The sequence below is a fragment of the Trachemys scripta genome, chromosome 3 (assembly GCF_013100865.1).
Source record: "Trachemys scripta elegans isolate TJP31775 chromosome 3, CAS_Tse_1.0, whole genome shotgun sequence".
Lineage (NCBI taxonomy): Eukaryota > Metazoa > Chordata > Testudines > Emydidae > Trachemys > Trachemys scripta.
The window spans coordinates 124629626-124644630 of record NC_048300.1 but is presented as its reverse complement, the minus strand read 5'-3'; the positions used below and the strand labels follow the sequence as shown (position 1 = coordinate 124644630).

The window sequence follows — 15005 nt, the reverse complement described above, 5'->3', positions numbered from 1 at the left end:
ACTGTAGTTCTCTGAAACATCCACCTAATGTGCAGTGGCAGTCAAAAAAGCTAACAATGTTGAGAATTATCAGGAAAGGGATAGATAATGAGACAGATTTATATAGAGGCAATATTATATTTTCTATGTACTCCCACATCTTGAATACTGCATGCAGATCTGGTCACCCCATCTCAAAAATATATATATTGGAATTGGAAAAGGTACAGTAAAGGGCAACAAAAATTATTAGGAGTATGGAACAGCTTCCGTATGAGTAGAGATTAGTAGGACTGTTACTTTTCATCTTGGAAAAGAGACAATTAATGGGGTATATGATAGAGGTCTATAAAATCATGACTGGTGTGGAGAAAGTAAATAAGGAAGTGTTATTTACTCCTTCTCAAAACACAAACTAGGAGGTCACCAAATGAAATTAATAGGCAGCAGGTTTAAAACAAACAAAGGGAAGTATTTCTTCACACAATGCACAGTCAACCTGTGGAACTCCTTGCCAGAGGATGTGGTGAAGGCCAAGACTATAACAGGGTTCAAAAAAGAACTAGATAAGTTCACGGAGGATAGGTCCATCAATGGCTATTAGCCAGGAAGGGCAGGGACGGTGTTCCTAGCCTCTGTTTGCCAGAAGCTGGGAATGGGCAACAGAGGATGGATTACTCGATGATTTCCTGTTCTGTTCATTCCCTCTGAAGCATCTTGCATTGGCCACTGTCGGAAGATAGGATACTGGACTAGATGGACCACTGGTCTAACTCAGTATGGCTGTTCTTATGTAGGGCTCTGATACTATAAACATTTAAGCACATGCTTTAAACATGTACATAATTGTTTGTAGGTACAGGGCCTAGGTATGAAATTTGCATTTACACAAAAGAGGAGCTTTTGAGTATGAGCCCCTTAAAGCATACAAACAGTTTTGAGATCTGCATAGACAGTAACGCTTATACATAGTATTAAAACTGTTCTACCTCTCAGATTAAGTAACCGACCATTATGTGTATTCTTTTAAATGCATCTTAGTATAACTGATCAAAATTACTTTCTTTCATTTACCTTCCAAGACCCAAGTTCAGGGTTTTGCACTTTCCCTGCAACAGCAGAAGGAAACATGGAGAGCAATTCTGAATTCCCATCTTGGCAAGTGAAGGAGGAACTGCGGTTAAAGTTGCAGCTAAATATATTTATAGCTTTTTAAAAACAAACAAAAAAACCTTAATGCTGTAACACAGCTTTGCACTCCTGTAGCACCTTCCAAAGATCTCAAAAAGTTTTCCAGGTATGAATGAAATCTTATACCACCTATGGAAGGTGGAAAATAATTGCTTCCCCAAATCCCATTTTGGAGCTGGAGACACAGTAATTTGACTTATAAAAGTAGCATGTGGGATCATAACAAAGCTGTGGTTTCCTGATTCCCAGTTCTGTATTTAAGGCGCAAGACCACCCTTCCGTTATTTTTTTCAAAAAACTGCATTTCACCTTTATCTGAGTTGTAAATCATACCTACATACCATAAGTATGGATGCAATTACTGCTTATTTTCAGAAAACAATTTACTTTTGTTTATTATTTAGTCTGCATATTTAACACAAGTGTATCCACAGAAAATGTTAAAAACAGGCTTTCAGAACTGAAAGTTGGATATCATTAAAAAGTAGGGACAACTACTGTAAGTCATCTTACACATCAACTCCAATGGCCTCTCAATTCTCATCTACAAACCTGTACTAGAATGAAGTAATGGACCTCTGATTCATGTTTTTAGCTTTGCATCTAAAGACCATATACCTTTAGAAAGGAAAGGAGAAAAGCTTTGAATGACAGAACTCACAAAATCCAAAAAAATCCCAATATATCGATTTAAACTTATTAAATCCTGCTTTCTTTCGAGAATTGCATGAATCACAACAGGACAAAAATATATACTTATTAAAAGGTTTAAATTAAACCCACAAAAGAAAGCAAATGAATAATCTAGACTGAAATATCATCCTTAAACTACAAAGTAACAATGAGGTTTTGAATCATATAAAAGCCTCTACATAATTTTGGCATACCTGGGTAGGTTAGAATGACATTTTCACTTAAAAGATAATTAGAACAACTGTGTTTTGTTTAAATAGAGACACTTTAAAATTATATACTGAAACCAAAAAAGTTTGGGGGCAGGGATAGCTCAGTGGTTTGAGCATTGGCCTGCTAAACCCAGGGTTGTGAGTTCAATCCTTGAGGGGGGTCACTTAGGGATCTGGGGCAAAATCAGTACTTGGTCCTGCTAGTGAAGGCAGGGGGCTGGACTCTATGACCTTTCAAGGTCCCTTCCAGTTCTAGGAAATAGGATATCTCTATTTATAAAAAATAAAATAGGGCAGAACTCAGCATATTATATGCTTGAAGAAGCAATCTAATGTTACGAAGGAGTTCTCATTAAAAAAAAGCTCAAGTGCAATATAAATGCTTTGAAAAACTTTAAACTACTCCTTTTACTCTCAATTTTCTTTAAAAAAAATTTCATGCTGATGCTTCATTTCATGATCTCAGTCCAAAAATGTTTTAATTTTTTGGAGAGAAGATTTAAGAAGTCTATTCAGCCATTTGAGGTAAACACATTTTTCTGGTGTCCAAATTCCACAAGTGTACATAGTCCTCAATAAGGAATGTCATTTTCATTACATCTGAAAAGTGTGTGTTTACATTTAAAATAAGGTATGCTCCCTAAGTAGTAAGCTATTTTTCCATCCTGATTTTAAGTGCATATTTTCTAGACAAATGTACATGGTGAGCATCAAAGTAATCAGTTGATCAGAGACTTCAAGAAGTCATCCAAGCCAGCCCCCGAGCTGATGCAGGATCAACTGAACCTAAACCATCCCAATGGGTGTTTGTCCAACTGTTCTTAAAAACCTCCCATGATGGAGATTCCAAAACTGCCCTTGGAAGCCAATTTCAGTGCTTAACTATCCTTATAGTTAGAAAGCTTTACCTAATATTTAATCAAGATCTCCCTTGCTGCAGAATAAGCTCATTACTTCTTGGCCTACCTGTAATGGACATGGAGAACAATTGATTACCATCCTCTTTATAATAGCTCTTAACACATCTGAAGACTTATCAGATCCTCACTCAGTCTTCTTTTCTCAAAACTAAACATGCCCTTTTTTTTTTTAAAACCTTTCTTCACATGACATGTTTTCTAAGGCTTTTATCATTTTTATTGCTCATCTCTGGACTCTCCAGTTTGACTGCTCTTTCCTAAAGTATGTGTCCAGAATTAGACATAATACTACTCCAGCTGAGGCCCTGCCAATGCTGAGTAGAGCGGAACAACTACCTCCTATGTCTTACATATGACACTCCTGTTAATATACCCCAAAATGATATTCGTTTTTGCAACTTCAGCATACACCTCTACCCCACTATAACGCTGTCCTTGGGAGCCAAAAAATCTTACTGTGTTATAGGTGAAACCATGTTATATCGAACTTGCTTTGATCCACCGGAGTGCACAGCCCTGCCCCCCCCAAGAACTGTTGCTTTACCACGTTATATCCAAATTCATGTTATATCGGGTCGCGTTATATCGGGGTAGAGGTGTATTATTGGCTCATATTCAATTTGTGATCTACTATAACCCTCCGATCCTTTTCGGCAGTAGTCCTACCTGGCCAATTATTTCCATTTTGTAGTTGTGTATTTGATTTTTTCTTCCTAAGTCTAGTACTTTGTATTTGTCTTCAATGAATGTCATCTTGTTGATTTCAGGCCCATTCTCCAATTCTAATTTAAGGCCAATTCTCCAAGGTTATTTGAATTCTAATCCTGTCCTCCACAGGATTAGAAACCTCTCCCAGCTCCATGTCATCCACATACCCTCCACTCCATTATCCAAGTCATTAATGAAAATATCAATTAGTACCAGACCCAGGAATAATCCCAACTGAACCCCACTAGACATGCCCTCCCAGTTGGACAGTGAACCACTGATAACTACTCTGAGCAGAGTCTTTCAACTAGTTGTGAATCCACCTTATAGTAATTTCATCTAGACCACATTTCCATAGTTTGCATATGGGACTGTGTCAAAAACCGTAAAAAGCAAGCTATATCATGTCTAGTTTCCCCCACTAGGTGAGTAGCCCTGCCAAAGAAGGAAATTAGGTTGGTTTGTTCTTGATAAATTCATGTTGGCTACACCCTATAACCCCATTATCCTCTAGGTGATTACAAAATGTCCATTCAATAATTTCTTCCAGTATCTTTCTAAGTATTAAAATTAGGCTGATGGATCTATAATTCTCTGGCTCCCCTTTTTAAAGACAAGAACTATGTTTGCCCTTTTCCAGTCCTCTGGGACTTCACCCATCCTCCATGAGTTCTCACCCATTCCAAGATTGTTCAGCTAATTCCTTGAGTACTGTAGGATGAATTTCATCAGGCCTTACCAATGTGAATACGTGTAACTTATCTGAATATTCTTTAACCTGTAATTTCCCTATTGTGGCTTGCATTCCTTCCTCCTTATTATACGAATTGTGTTGACTATCTGGTCACCATTAAGCTTTTTAGTGAAGAGTGAAGCAAAATAGGCATTATACACCTTAGTCTCCAGTAATTAGCTCTTTTTCCGCACTAAGTGAGGACCTACACTTTCCTTCATCATTCTCTTTCACCTAATGTATTTATAGAACCTCTTCTTACTGACTTTTATGTCCTTTGCTAGGTGTAATTAATTTTGTGTGTTAGTCTTTCTGCTTCTGTCCCTACATGCTTGTGCTATTCTTTCATATTCCTTAGCAATTCATCCACATTACCACTATTTGTAGGATTCCTTTTTGATTTTTTAGTCACTAAAAAACATCTAATGGTCAGAATCAAGTCTAAAACGGTCATCCATCTGGTTACTTCGGCACTTTCAGAAACAAGAAGTTGTCCCCAATACATTTTAAGAACTTATTGGAAATGTTGTATTTTGCCATATTACTTTTCCAACAGATGTCTGTGTAGTTAAAGCCCCCCATTTCTAGCTGGTCTTGTGTTTTGGATACTTCTGTTATTTGTTCTAGAAATGCCTAATCCACCTCCTCTTCCTGATTTGGTGGTCTATAGTAGACCCTGACCATGATGTCGCCCCGATTTTTTTCTCTTTACCCAGAGACTTTCAGCTGGTCTGCCTCTCATCTCTTTCTGGAGCTCAGAACAAATGTATATATTCTTGATGTATAGTGCAACATTTCCTCCCTTTTTCCCCTCCCAACTGTCTTTCCCGAACAAGCTATACCCCTATACCAATATTCCAGTTATGAGACTTATCCCGCCAAGTCTTTGTGATTACAATTAAGTCATAATTTATTTTATATACTAATAATTCCAGTTCATTCCCCATACTGCCTGCATTTGTGTACGGACATCTAAGATGTTGAGCAGATTCCACCATTGATTTCCCTTTTGTTGTTCCAATGACCCTCCTCCTCAACCTTCCCTTTCACCCACGTTATCCCCCCAAATCATGTTATCTGTTTTCCCACTCTCCCAGTGAAAAATTATTTTAATCACACATTCAAATCAAATTATGTAGGTTCCAAGGCTGCCCCATAACGTACTGCATGTGTAAGAGCTCACAAAATTGGTAGCCGATTGCTTGTGTTACGCATGAATGAAAACAGCAAAAAACTGGCAAGTCCCTCTCTCTTATTCCATCTGTGATAGTGAGTTATGATGTCAAGAGGCCAAAAATGTACCTCAAGACACCATTTAGATTCTTAGAATGTTTGTACTCATGATGTGGTTAATACAGGAAATGGGCCAGTAAAAGCTACTTTTCTTAGAATGTGCAATGATTACATCGCACAATCTAAGAAATTAAACAGGGTCTACAGTATCATTTGGACATTTTCAAGAAGGCTTTGTCAATGCCACCTCTCTTTCAGGTATTTCCAAAAGGAGCTCAAGAGCTCTGGTGGCTTCTCTGCAACTTGTCTATCCTCAAAACCTCATTTTAAAAATGTTGAGGCTTACAGGTGCACACTGGAAGGAACTCAATTAGAGGGCACACTTCCTAAAAGAATCAGAATACGCATTCCTGGACACTTCCATATTCTTTAAAAGGAAATTTCTGTAGAAAGAAGTGCATAGCATGAATCTTAATTTATCTTATTCAAATAGCTCATTGTCTTGTTTCCTTACCTATTCCTCTAGGAATCATAACCCATATTGCCTCAACTCGTCGACATTCTTTTATCTTGTATAACTTACACCTTTTCTTAAATACTTGTATTTTCAATTATTATTTTCTAACAAGTTATGTTTATATTTAATAAAAATTTATAACTAAAAGGAAATATAATCTGAAACAACTGTTAGTGTAACGTTAAGGCAGAGGATTGTACCTTACTAAAAATCATAAATGAATCAAACTGTACCATAGAATCTCTATGGATAGAAATTCCATGCTCTAATAAGAAGAATATAGCGGTAGGGATATATTACCAACCATCTGATCAGGATGGTGATAGTGACTGTGAAATGCTCAGGGAGATTAGAAAGGCTATTAAAATAAACACAATAATAATATTGGGGGATTTCAATTATACCGATATTGACTGGGTACATGTCACCTCAGGAGGGGTACAGAGATAAAGTTTCTTGACACCTTAAATGACTGCTTCTTGGAGCAGCTGGTCCTGGAACCCACAAGAGGAGAGGCAATTCTTGATTTAGTTCTAAGTGGAGCACAGGATCTGGTCCAAGAGGTGAATAGAGCTGGACCGCTTGGTAATAGTGACCATAATATAATTAAATTTAATATCATTATGGCAGGAAAAACACCACGGTGGCCCAACACTGTAGCATTTAATTTCAGAAAGGGGAACTACACAAAAATGAGGTGGGTAGTTAAACAGAAATTAAAGGGTACAGTGCCAAAAGTGAAATCTCTGCAAGCTGCATGGAAACTTTTTAGACACCATAATAGAGAATCAACTTAAATGTATATCCCAAATTAAAAAACATAGTAAGAGAACCCAAAAAAGAGCCACCGTGGCTAAACATCAAAGTAAAAGAAGTAGTGAGAGGAAAAAAGGCATCTTTTAAAAAGTGAAAGTTAAATCCTAGTGAGGAAAATAGAAAGGAGCATAAACAGTGGCAAATGAAACATAAAAATACAATTAGGAAGGCCACATAAGAATTTGAAGAACAGTTAGCCAAAGACTCAAAAAGTAATAAAAAAAAAAGTTTGCTAAGTACATCAGAAGCAGGAAGCCTGTTAAACAACCAGTGGGGTCACTGGACGATCGAAGTGCTAAAGGTAGGTGACCAGATGTCCCATTTTTAAAGGGACAGTTCCATTTTTTGGGACTTTTTCTTATATAGGCGCCTATTACCCCCCACCCCCGGTCCTGTTTTTTCACAATTGCTATCTGGTCACCCTACTAAAGGAGCACTCAAGGATGAAAGGCCATTGCTGAGAAACTAACTGAATTCTTTACATCGGTCTTCACGACTGAGGATGTGAGGGAGATTCCCAAACCTGAGCCATTCTTTTTAGGTGACAGATCTGAGGAACTGTCCCAGATTGAGGCATCATTAGAGGTGGTTTTGGAACAAACTGATAAATTAAACAGCAATAAGTCACCAGGACCAGCTGGTATTCACCCAAGAGTTCTGAAGGAACTCAAATGTGAAATTGCGGAACTACTAACTGTTGTCTGTAACCTATCATTTAAATCAGCTTCTGTACCAGATGACTGGAGGATAGCTAATGTGGCACCAATTTTTAAAAAGGGCTCCGGAGGTGATCCCGGCAATTACAGGCCTGTAAGCCTGACTTCAGTACCAGGTAAACTGATTGAAACTATAATAAAGTACAATATTGTCAGACATATAGATGAACATAATTTGCTGAGGAAGAGTCAACATGGTTTTAGTAAGGGGAAAATCATGCCTCACCAATCTACTAGAATTTTTTGAGGGGGCTGACAAGTATGTGGACCAAGGGGATCCAGCAGATATAATGTACTTAGATTTTCAGAAAGCCTTTGACAATGTCCCTCACCAAAGGCTCTTATGCAAAATAAGCTGCCACGAGATAAGAGGGAAGGTGCTCTCGTGGAATGGTAACTGGATAAAAGATAGGAAACAAAGGGTAGGTATAAATGGCCAGTTTTCAAAATGGAGAGAGGTAAATAGTGGTGTCCCCCAAAGGTCTGTTCTGGGACCAGTGCTATTCAACATATTCATAAATTATCTGGAAAAAGGGGTAAACAGTGAGGTGGCAAAATTTGCAGATGATACAAAATTACTAAAGATAGTTAAGACCCAGGCAGACTGCGAAGAGCTACAAAAGGATCTCTCAAAACTAGGTGACTGGGCAACAAAATGGCAGATGAAATTTAATGTTGATAAATGCAAAATAATGCACATTGGAAAACATAATCCCAACTATACATATAAAATGATGGGGTCTAAATTAGCTGTTACCACTCAAGAAAGATCTTGGAGTCATTGTGGATAGTCCTCTGAAAACATCCACTCAATGTGCAGCGGCACTCAAAAAAGCGAACAGAATGCTTGCAATAATTAAGAAAGGGATAAATAATAGGACAGAAAATATCATATTGCCTCTATAATAAATCCGTGATACGCCCACATCTTGAATACTGTGTGCAGATGTGGTCACCCCATCTCAAAAAAGATGTACTGGAATTGGAAAAGGTTCAGAAAAGGGCAACAAAAATTATTAGGGGTATGGAATGGCTTCCGTATGAGGAGAGATTAATAGGACTTTTCAGCTTGGAAAAGAGACGGCTAAGGGGAGATATGATTGAGGTCTATAAAATCATGACTGGTGTAGAGAAAGTAGATAAAGTGTTGTTTACTGCTTCTCATAACACAAGAAGTAGGGGTCACCAAATGAAATTAATAGTCAGGTTTAAAACAAACAAAGGAAGCATTTCTTCACACAATGCACTGTCAACCTGTGGAACTCCTTGCCAGAGGATGTGGTGAAGGCCAAGACCATAACAGGGTTCACAAAAGAACTAGATAAATTCATAGAGGATAGGTCCATCAATGACTATTAGCCAGGATGGGCAGGAATAGAGTTCCTAGTCTCTGTTTGCCAGAAGCTGGGAATGAGCAACAGGGGATAGATCACTTGATGATGACCTGTTCTGTTCATTCCCTCTGGGGCACCTGGCACTGGCCACTGTCGGAAGACAGGATACTGGGCTAGATGGACCTTTGGTCTGACCCAGTAGGGCCATTCTTATGTTCCTATGATTCAGACAAAATAGGCGCACACAATTCCAGAAGTGATGATGTTTAAAATCTTCCCAGCAGACTTACCCACAGCTATAGTTCTCCAAAATGCATGACACAGCTACCAATGATTCATCTGGAGTGTTCCTGTTAGCAAGACTTCCCAAACTTTTTAAAAACTATGTTGTTTGAATGTCCCTTAGCTCAATTAGTGAGGGCATTCAGAACAACCTAAGTAAATACTTCCTAATTTTTATTTCCATTTCACAAACACAAAACACACAAAATCAGTCAACAAGCCAGTTTTTCCTAGCCAGTTTTGTTCACCATGTTAACTCTTTTGCATTTCTACAATAGAAAAAAAATAGTTTTGTTTTTATTTTAAAAGTATGAAAATTGCTAATATGGCATGGAAGATTCTTTTGTGATTTTGACTTCAATTCATATTTCAAAGTACTGTGTGTGACTACTGGGTGTAACATAATTCAGGTTCAATGCTAATTCAGTGCAACTACTCTCCTGAGCAAAGATCAGTAACACTGCTAAATTATATTTGATAGTTTTACGATGTGTAATCAGTGCACTGTTTTTCCCCAGCGACTAAACTGTAGCAAGGCTACCAAATTCATTTCACTTAGTCCTTGAAGGGGACCCAGATCAAGTGTGCTTTCAATATACCAAACGGTAATCTGAATTTTCAAAGATTTGTATAAGCCTATGCCCCTCCAAATATTTCCAAAGGAACAAGCACTCTAACTCTGACTTTCTTTCTCAGGTTACAGTGAATCAAAAGACAACTGTAGAGTTCTTGCCTTCTCCTCTACCCAACTGCACCAGCATACATTCGAACAATTTATTCCGAAGCAAACAGTTCATTTTTTAGATTAAAACAGAGAGTCATTTTCCAAGCCAGGTCATTTAAACATATATGCATACTTCTTGGACAGAAAGAGCCAGCTCTGGATTTCCAGAAAGTTCTGAAAAGTTGTACTGGAGCACAAACTTTCCCCTTCAAAAAAAAAAAAAAAAAAAAAAAGTATATACTTGAGAAATAGGTGTAAGTATAATTATGAAACCTTCTTCTGGTTTCAAAGTTTCATGCAGTTCTTACTAAGCTGATTTATTTTTAACCAGAGAAAGAACGTATTTGGATCGTACCTTGAAATGTACTGTGATGTTCCAAGGAAGGGCTGTATTTGATGCATGAAGGTCAAATAGCAATCCAATCGGAAAATGCCTAAATAATAATAATAATAATAATAATAAAAAAAAAAAAGTATATTAAATACACATGAGTTTTACATTTAGAATTACATACAACAGTAAACATACTTCCAGTTCCCAACTTCAAAAATTGCCAGTTATTCCCCACCTTTTTAGTCAGTGTTAAGCACACTCAAAGCCCTGTACAAGGAGAGATGATTGACTTGGTTTAGTCACTGGCAGAGTCAGGACTAGAACTCAGTTTCTAACTCCAAGTTTTATACTCAATCTTACAGAATAGCCTATTAACTCTGAACATGACTCCCTACCCCACCTTCTGGCTTACAGCCTAAGGGAATGGTTGTAAACAGGCAGCAGAACTAAAGGCATGTTGGCAGGTGAGTTGAGTGAGGCAAGGCCAGGCAGGATTTGTTCCATTTTTTAACCACATTACTATAAAACTAGTCAGAATAAAAAAGAAGGAAAAAGTATACGGAAACTGGGATTTAAGATTTACTAGCAATACCATTAAAACTAATATAAGTTACAAGAACACAGACTGCACCCTTTAAGTGTTCACTTTCTACCCTGAAGTAAAAAATGTAGATAAAATTTACTATGTCATAAAAGCTGGCCTTTTGCAATAAACTACAGGCCTGGTCAAGAAAAATATTGTATTGTATAAAACTTTTCTACAAACCTAAAAATGACCATCTTGTTAAATGTGTCTCTTAATGAAATATGACAAGTTCTTTAGTACTCACTGGAGCTCTCTCTTGGATTTGGCATATCACACTCAATTCTCTTATGCCTTCAAAGACATTAGAAATTAGTATTTTTCGAAACATGACAAAGTAAAACTGTTCTCTTAGGCCCTAATCCTGCAAATATTTATGCATGTGCTTAACTTCAGACATTGAGTAGTCCCTCTGAATTCAGTGGGATTGCTCATAGTGCATACAGTCAAACGTGTGCTTAAGACTTTCCAGGATGGGGGCCTTAAAGAGGAAGGATTTAAAGGAGAAGACAACATCATTTCTAGATATACCAGAACATTTTCATAACAGCTGAAAATATATTTTAACAGTCTAGTGCTTCAGCACCATCTGCTGGCTAGTTAGCCCAAAAGCTAAGACAAGTTCAGAGATACAAGATGTGTGAGATAATATCTTTGATTGGTTCAACTTCTGTTGTTGAGAGAGAAACTTTTGAGCTTACACAGAACTCTTCTTCAAGTCTGGGATCTGGGACCAACACAGCTTCAACAATACTGCATTCAAGACAAGTCTAGTAGGTTAAAAATTCAGATAGAAGTGTGATTTTTTTTAAGTTGATATTCTTTTGAGTTTAGCTATTTAAAATTTCTTAACATTAGTGAGAAACAACAAGAGAGCGGCTCCATGACTGCTCTTTGCTGGTAGAAAATGAGAACAAAGGATGGATACAGGGCAGGACTTTTAGAAAATATGGATCCATTATTAATGCACATGTTTTTTTACTGGTAAGGGTTCTTAACTAGTAGAAGTTCTATGGTGTGCAGTTATAGCACACGACTCCTAGAACAGAGATTTGCAAAGGCAATTCATGGAAGAACACTCTGAACTTATTTTATTTAGCCCACCAGTCAGATTTCCTTTAAGAACTACACAGGGAACATATTGCATGACACCTGGCTCTTAAAGAGCCATTTTTAATTTATTATACAAATACAGATACCAACTAATACATAAAATAAACTTCTTGGTATATCTCTGCTACCTTTTCCCTTTGGTCTCCTTACTTCAGAGAGTATGAAATAAGTTCACGTGCTTAAGAGAAATAAGTGTTCTGCAACAACTGCTTCCAGCGCATGTCCTTTGCTGGATCCTTTTATGAGGAAGTATTCATGTCACTTTGTTCCCACCACAATACTTCTGAGGCTAGTTCTGCAGACAGAATCCCCACCAGGGAAATCACTTGCTAAACGGAAACATGAATCCCCATTAAAATTAAAATGCTATGACTAGAGTATTACAATCTTCAGAGCTACAAATAAGATTATTTCTTCCTCTGAAATTCTGAAGCAGCACTAGTGTGCATGCACTAGCATTTAACCCCAAGCCATCACAGACTTGAAATAATGTGACAAGACTGCATTCCACTCATTTTCAGGACTTCTAACCTGAAGTATATTTTAGGAGCCAGGAACACCTATGGTATTGAGCACCACCTGTACAGAGACCTTTTATAGTTCTTCCAAATAAAAGGTGTTTCTAAGCCAAGGTAGACAGAGTGGGCAGGGACACAACAACAGAAGGGAAGGGGGAAGAGAGGATTTGTTTGTCAGCAGAGTATGGAGACAGTAACATTCTCCACCCCATTCACACAGAACTGAACTTCTAGGGAAGTGCTGTGACATAGGAGCACTGTTTCTAAAGCATGCTACAAACAAAAAAGCATGTTAGGGGCCTGCAAGCACAGATCATTGCACCTATAGAGCTCAGGGGAGGAATGCAAAAAAAAAAATAAAAAATAAAAAAATTCAAAATTTTTCTAAGTAAGCAAGTACCAAAGAAATGGGCAGAAAGTCAGACAACATGACTGTGCAAACTACTTAAGGGAGGTTTCCTGTTCAAAATATACAGTCTGATTGCCAGAGTCAGACTGAACTGGATTTTGAGCCCAGGGCAGACAGGTCTTGTGGGGGAAAATAAAAAAGGAAAGGAAAAGATTCCAAGAGGCCACAGTTCTCTTTATAAGCTGCTGGAGCAATTCTTAGTTTTGGCAAGGCTTTAATCCAGGGATTGGCAATGTTTGGCACGCGGCAGCCAGCACATCCTTTCCGCAGCCCCCAATGGCCTGGAGCGACAAAAAGCGTCCAGTGGGAGCCGCGATCGGCCGAACTTTCGGACACAGCAGGTACACAAACCAGCCTGGCCCACCAGAGTGCTTACCCTGGCAGGCTGCATGCCAAAGGTTGCCAATCCCTGCTTTAATCTATAAATGCATAGCAGTGACTTGACTCCCAGCCCGGCCATTAGTTGTTGCTGTAGTATTACAGAACAGGTGCTTGTAAGGTGTAAGTGTGCAGCTGCAGAACTCTATTTAAGTTCATTAATATTTTCAGAAAGACATAAGGCAACTAAGGGAAATTAACTGCCATCAACTTCACAACTTTTTGTGTGTGGAAGCTTTGAAAAAGCACTGGGGAAGATAAAGTGTGTCAGCCAGAACAAGTAGGAGCACTGTTATTTTCATGCTAGAACCACCTTTCTGTGGCGATAAAATAAGACGTGTAGCATATAAGCAACTGTCACATCAAGGACAGAAAAGAATTCCCATGACACAGAATTTGTGGTGAAGGTGAAAGCTGAGAAAATGCAAGGTATTTGAAGTCTACTAATTGCCATATTTTCTCCTCCATCAGTGGAAGTTTTGGGTGTACCAGAAATGAAGGATCAGGTCCTAGAGCATTAAAATTTACTAAAAGAAATTAGCTGTGGCCATCAGTTTGGGACTAAGACAGATGTGGAAACAACTCAAAGTATGCAAGATGGATACAGAGATAGAACATAGAGAGCAGACATCTCTATTTTTGTTATGTTTCCATTTCTCGTTGTGTGTTCACAAAACAGAATACGAAAATCCTACTTTAATCAATCCTACTTTGGAGATCACCACTGTACGAGATTCTGGGGTTCACATTTATTAGCAATATATTTACATTTCACCCAATGTGCAGAATATTGTACTAAAACCCTTGCAATGGCTTTTTAAGTAGCAGTTCCACTGCAGTTGTGTTTACATTTACTTTTAACCCATCAACATGCCATTATAAAGAGATATAATCAGCTTAAAAAAAAAAACATTGTAGTAAGTAAAAATTTTTAGTCAATTAACAGTTAAGATTTCTATAAATGGTGGATCAGAGACTTCCCCCTGCCCTCTGTTTGTTTTCTTTGCACTTCAATACACCAGATTTCAGGTAGACTGTGAACATTTAATTAAAATGTATCTTTTTTTAGGACTTTTAACACTGCTTGGTCAGTGAACTAGCATATTAAGTTCTCTCAAAGCAAGAAAGGAGAAAAAAAATTAAAAACAATTACCAAACTTATCCAATCCCTCCTGGCGATTTTTATTGATACCCATTCTATTTGCATAATGTCCTAATGTTGCCAGACTATATCAACCTGCATTTGTTAGATACTGTTTAGCATTAACATTATATACTCTGATGGCAGCTCCTGATTGTGCAAAAATGGATTACTATTTTTAATCTATACAACACAGCTCACAATACTTTGCCCATTTGAGTTCCCCCAACTCCATTACACTGCCACTGTTCCCTTAGCCTGCCGCCTTCAAAAAGTTAATGCCAGCGTAACCAGCTCCATCTCACCATTGTTTCTCTGCCATAAGGGCTCTCTCTTGCATGGTACCAGAAGAATCTATATTGATCCTTTTCTTGTTCATGTCGTCTATGAAGCTGTTGAAAGGGTTAACGAACAAATGTGGTCCCATCCACCAAAGCTCAGATTTGTTAACTTTTTCGGCACGCTAAAGAG

The 15005-nt window shown here is 38.0% G+C and overlaps 1 protein-coding gene across 10 annotated transcripts in view; it reads right to left on the bottom strand.

Annotated features, from left to right (window-relative positions):
* Positions 1 to 15005, bottom strand: part of ATG5 (autophagy related 5) — a 147672-nt gene that overhangs the window by 118198 nt on the left and 14469 nt on the right. For all 10 annotated transcript variants that reach the window (XM_034765955.1, XM_034765948.1, XM_034765952.1 and 7 more), the window contains exon 4: positions 10414 to 10492. In XM_034765955.1, the coding sequence (XP_034621846.1) occupies positions 10414 to 10492 (79 nt within the window). The remainder of the gene's footprint in view (positions 1 to 10413; positions 10493 to 15005) is intronic.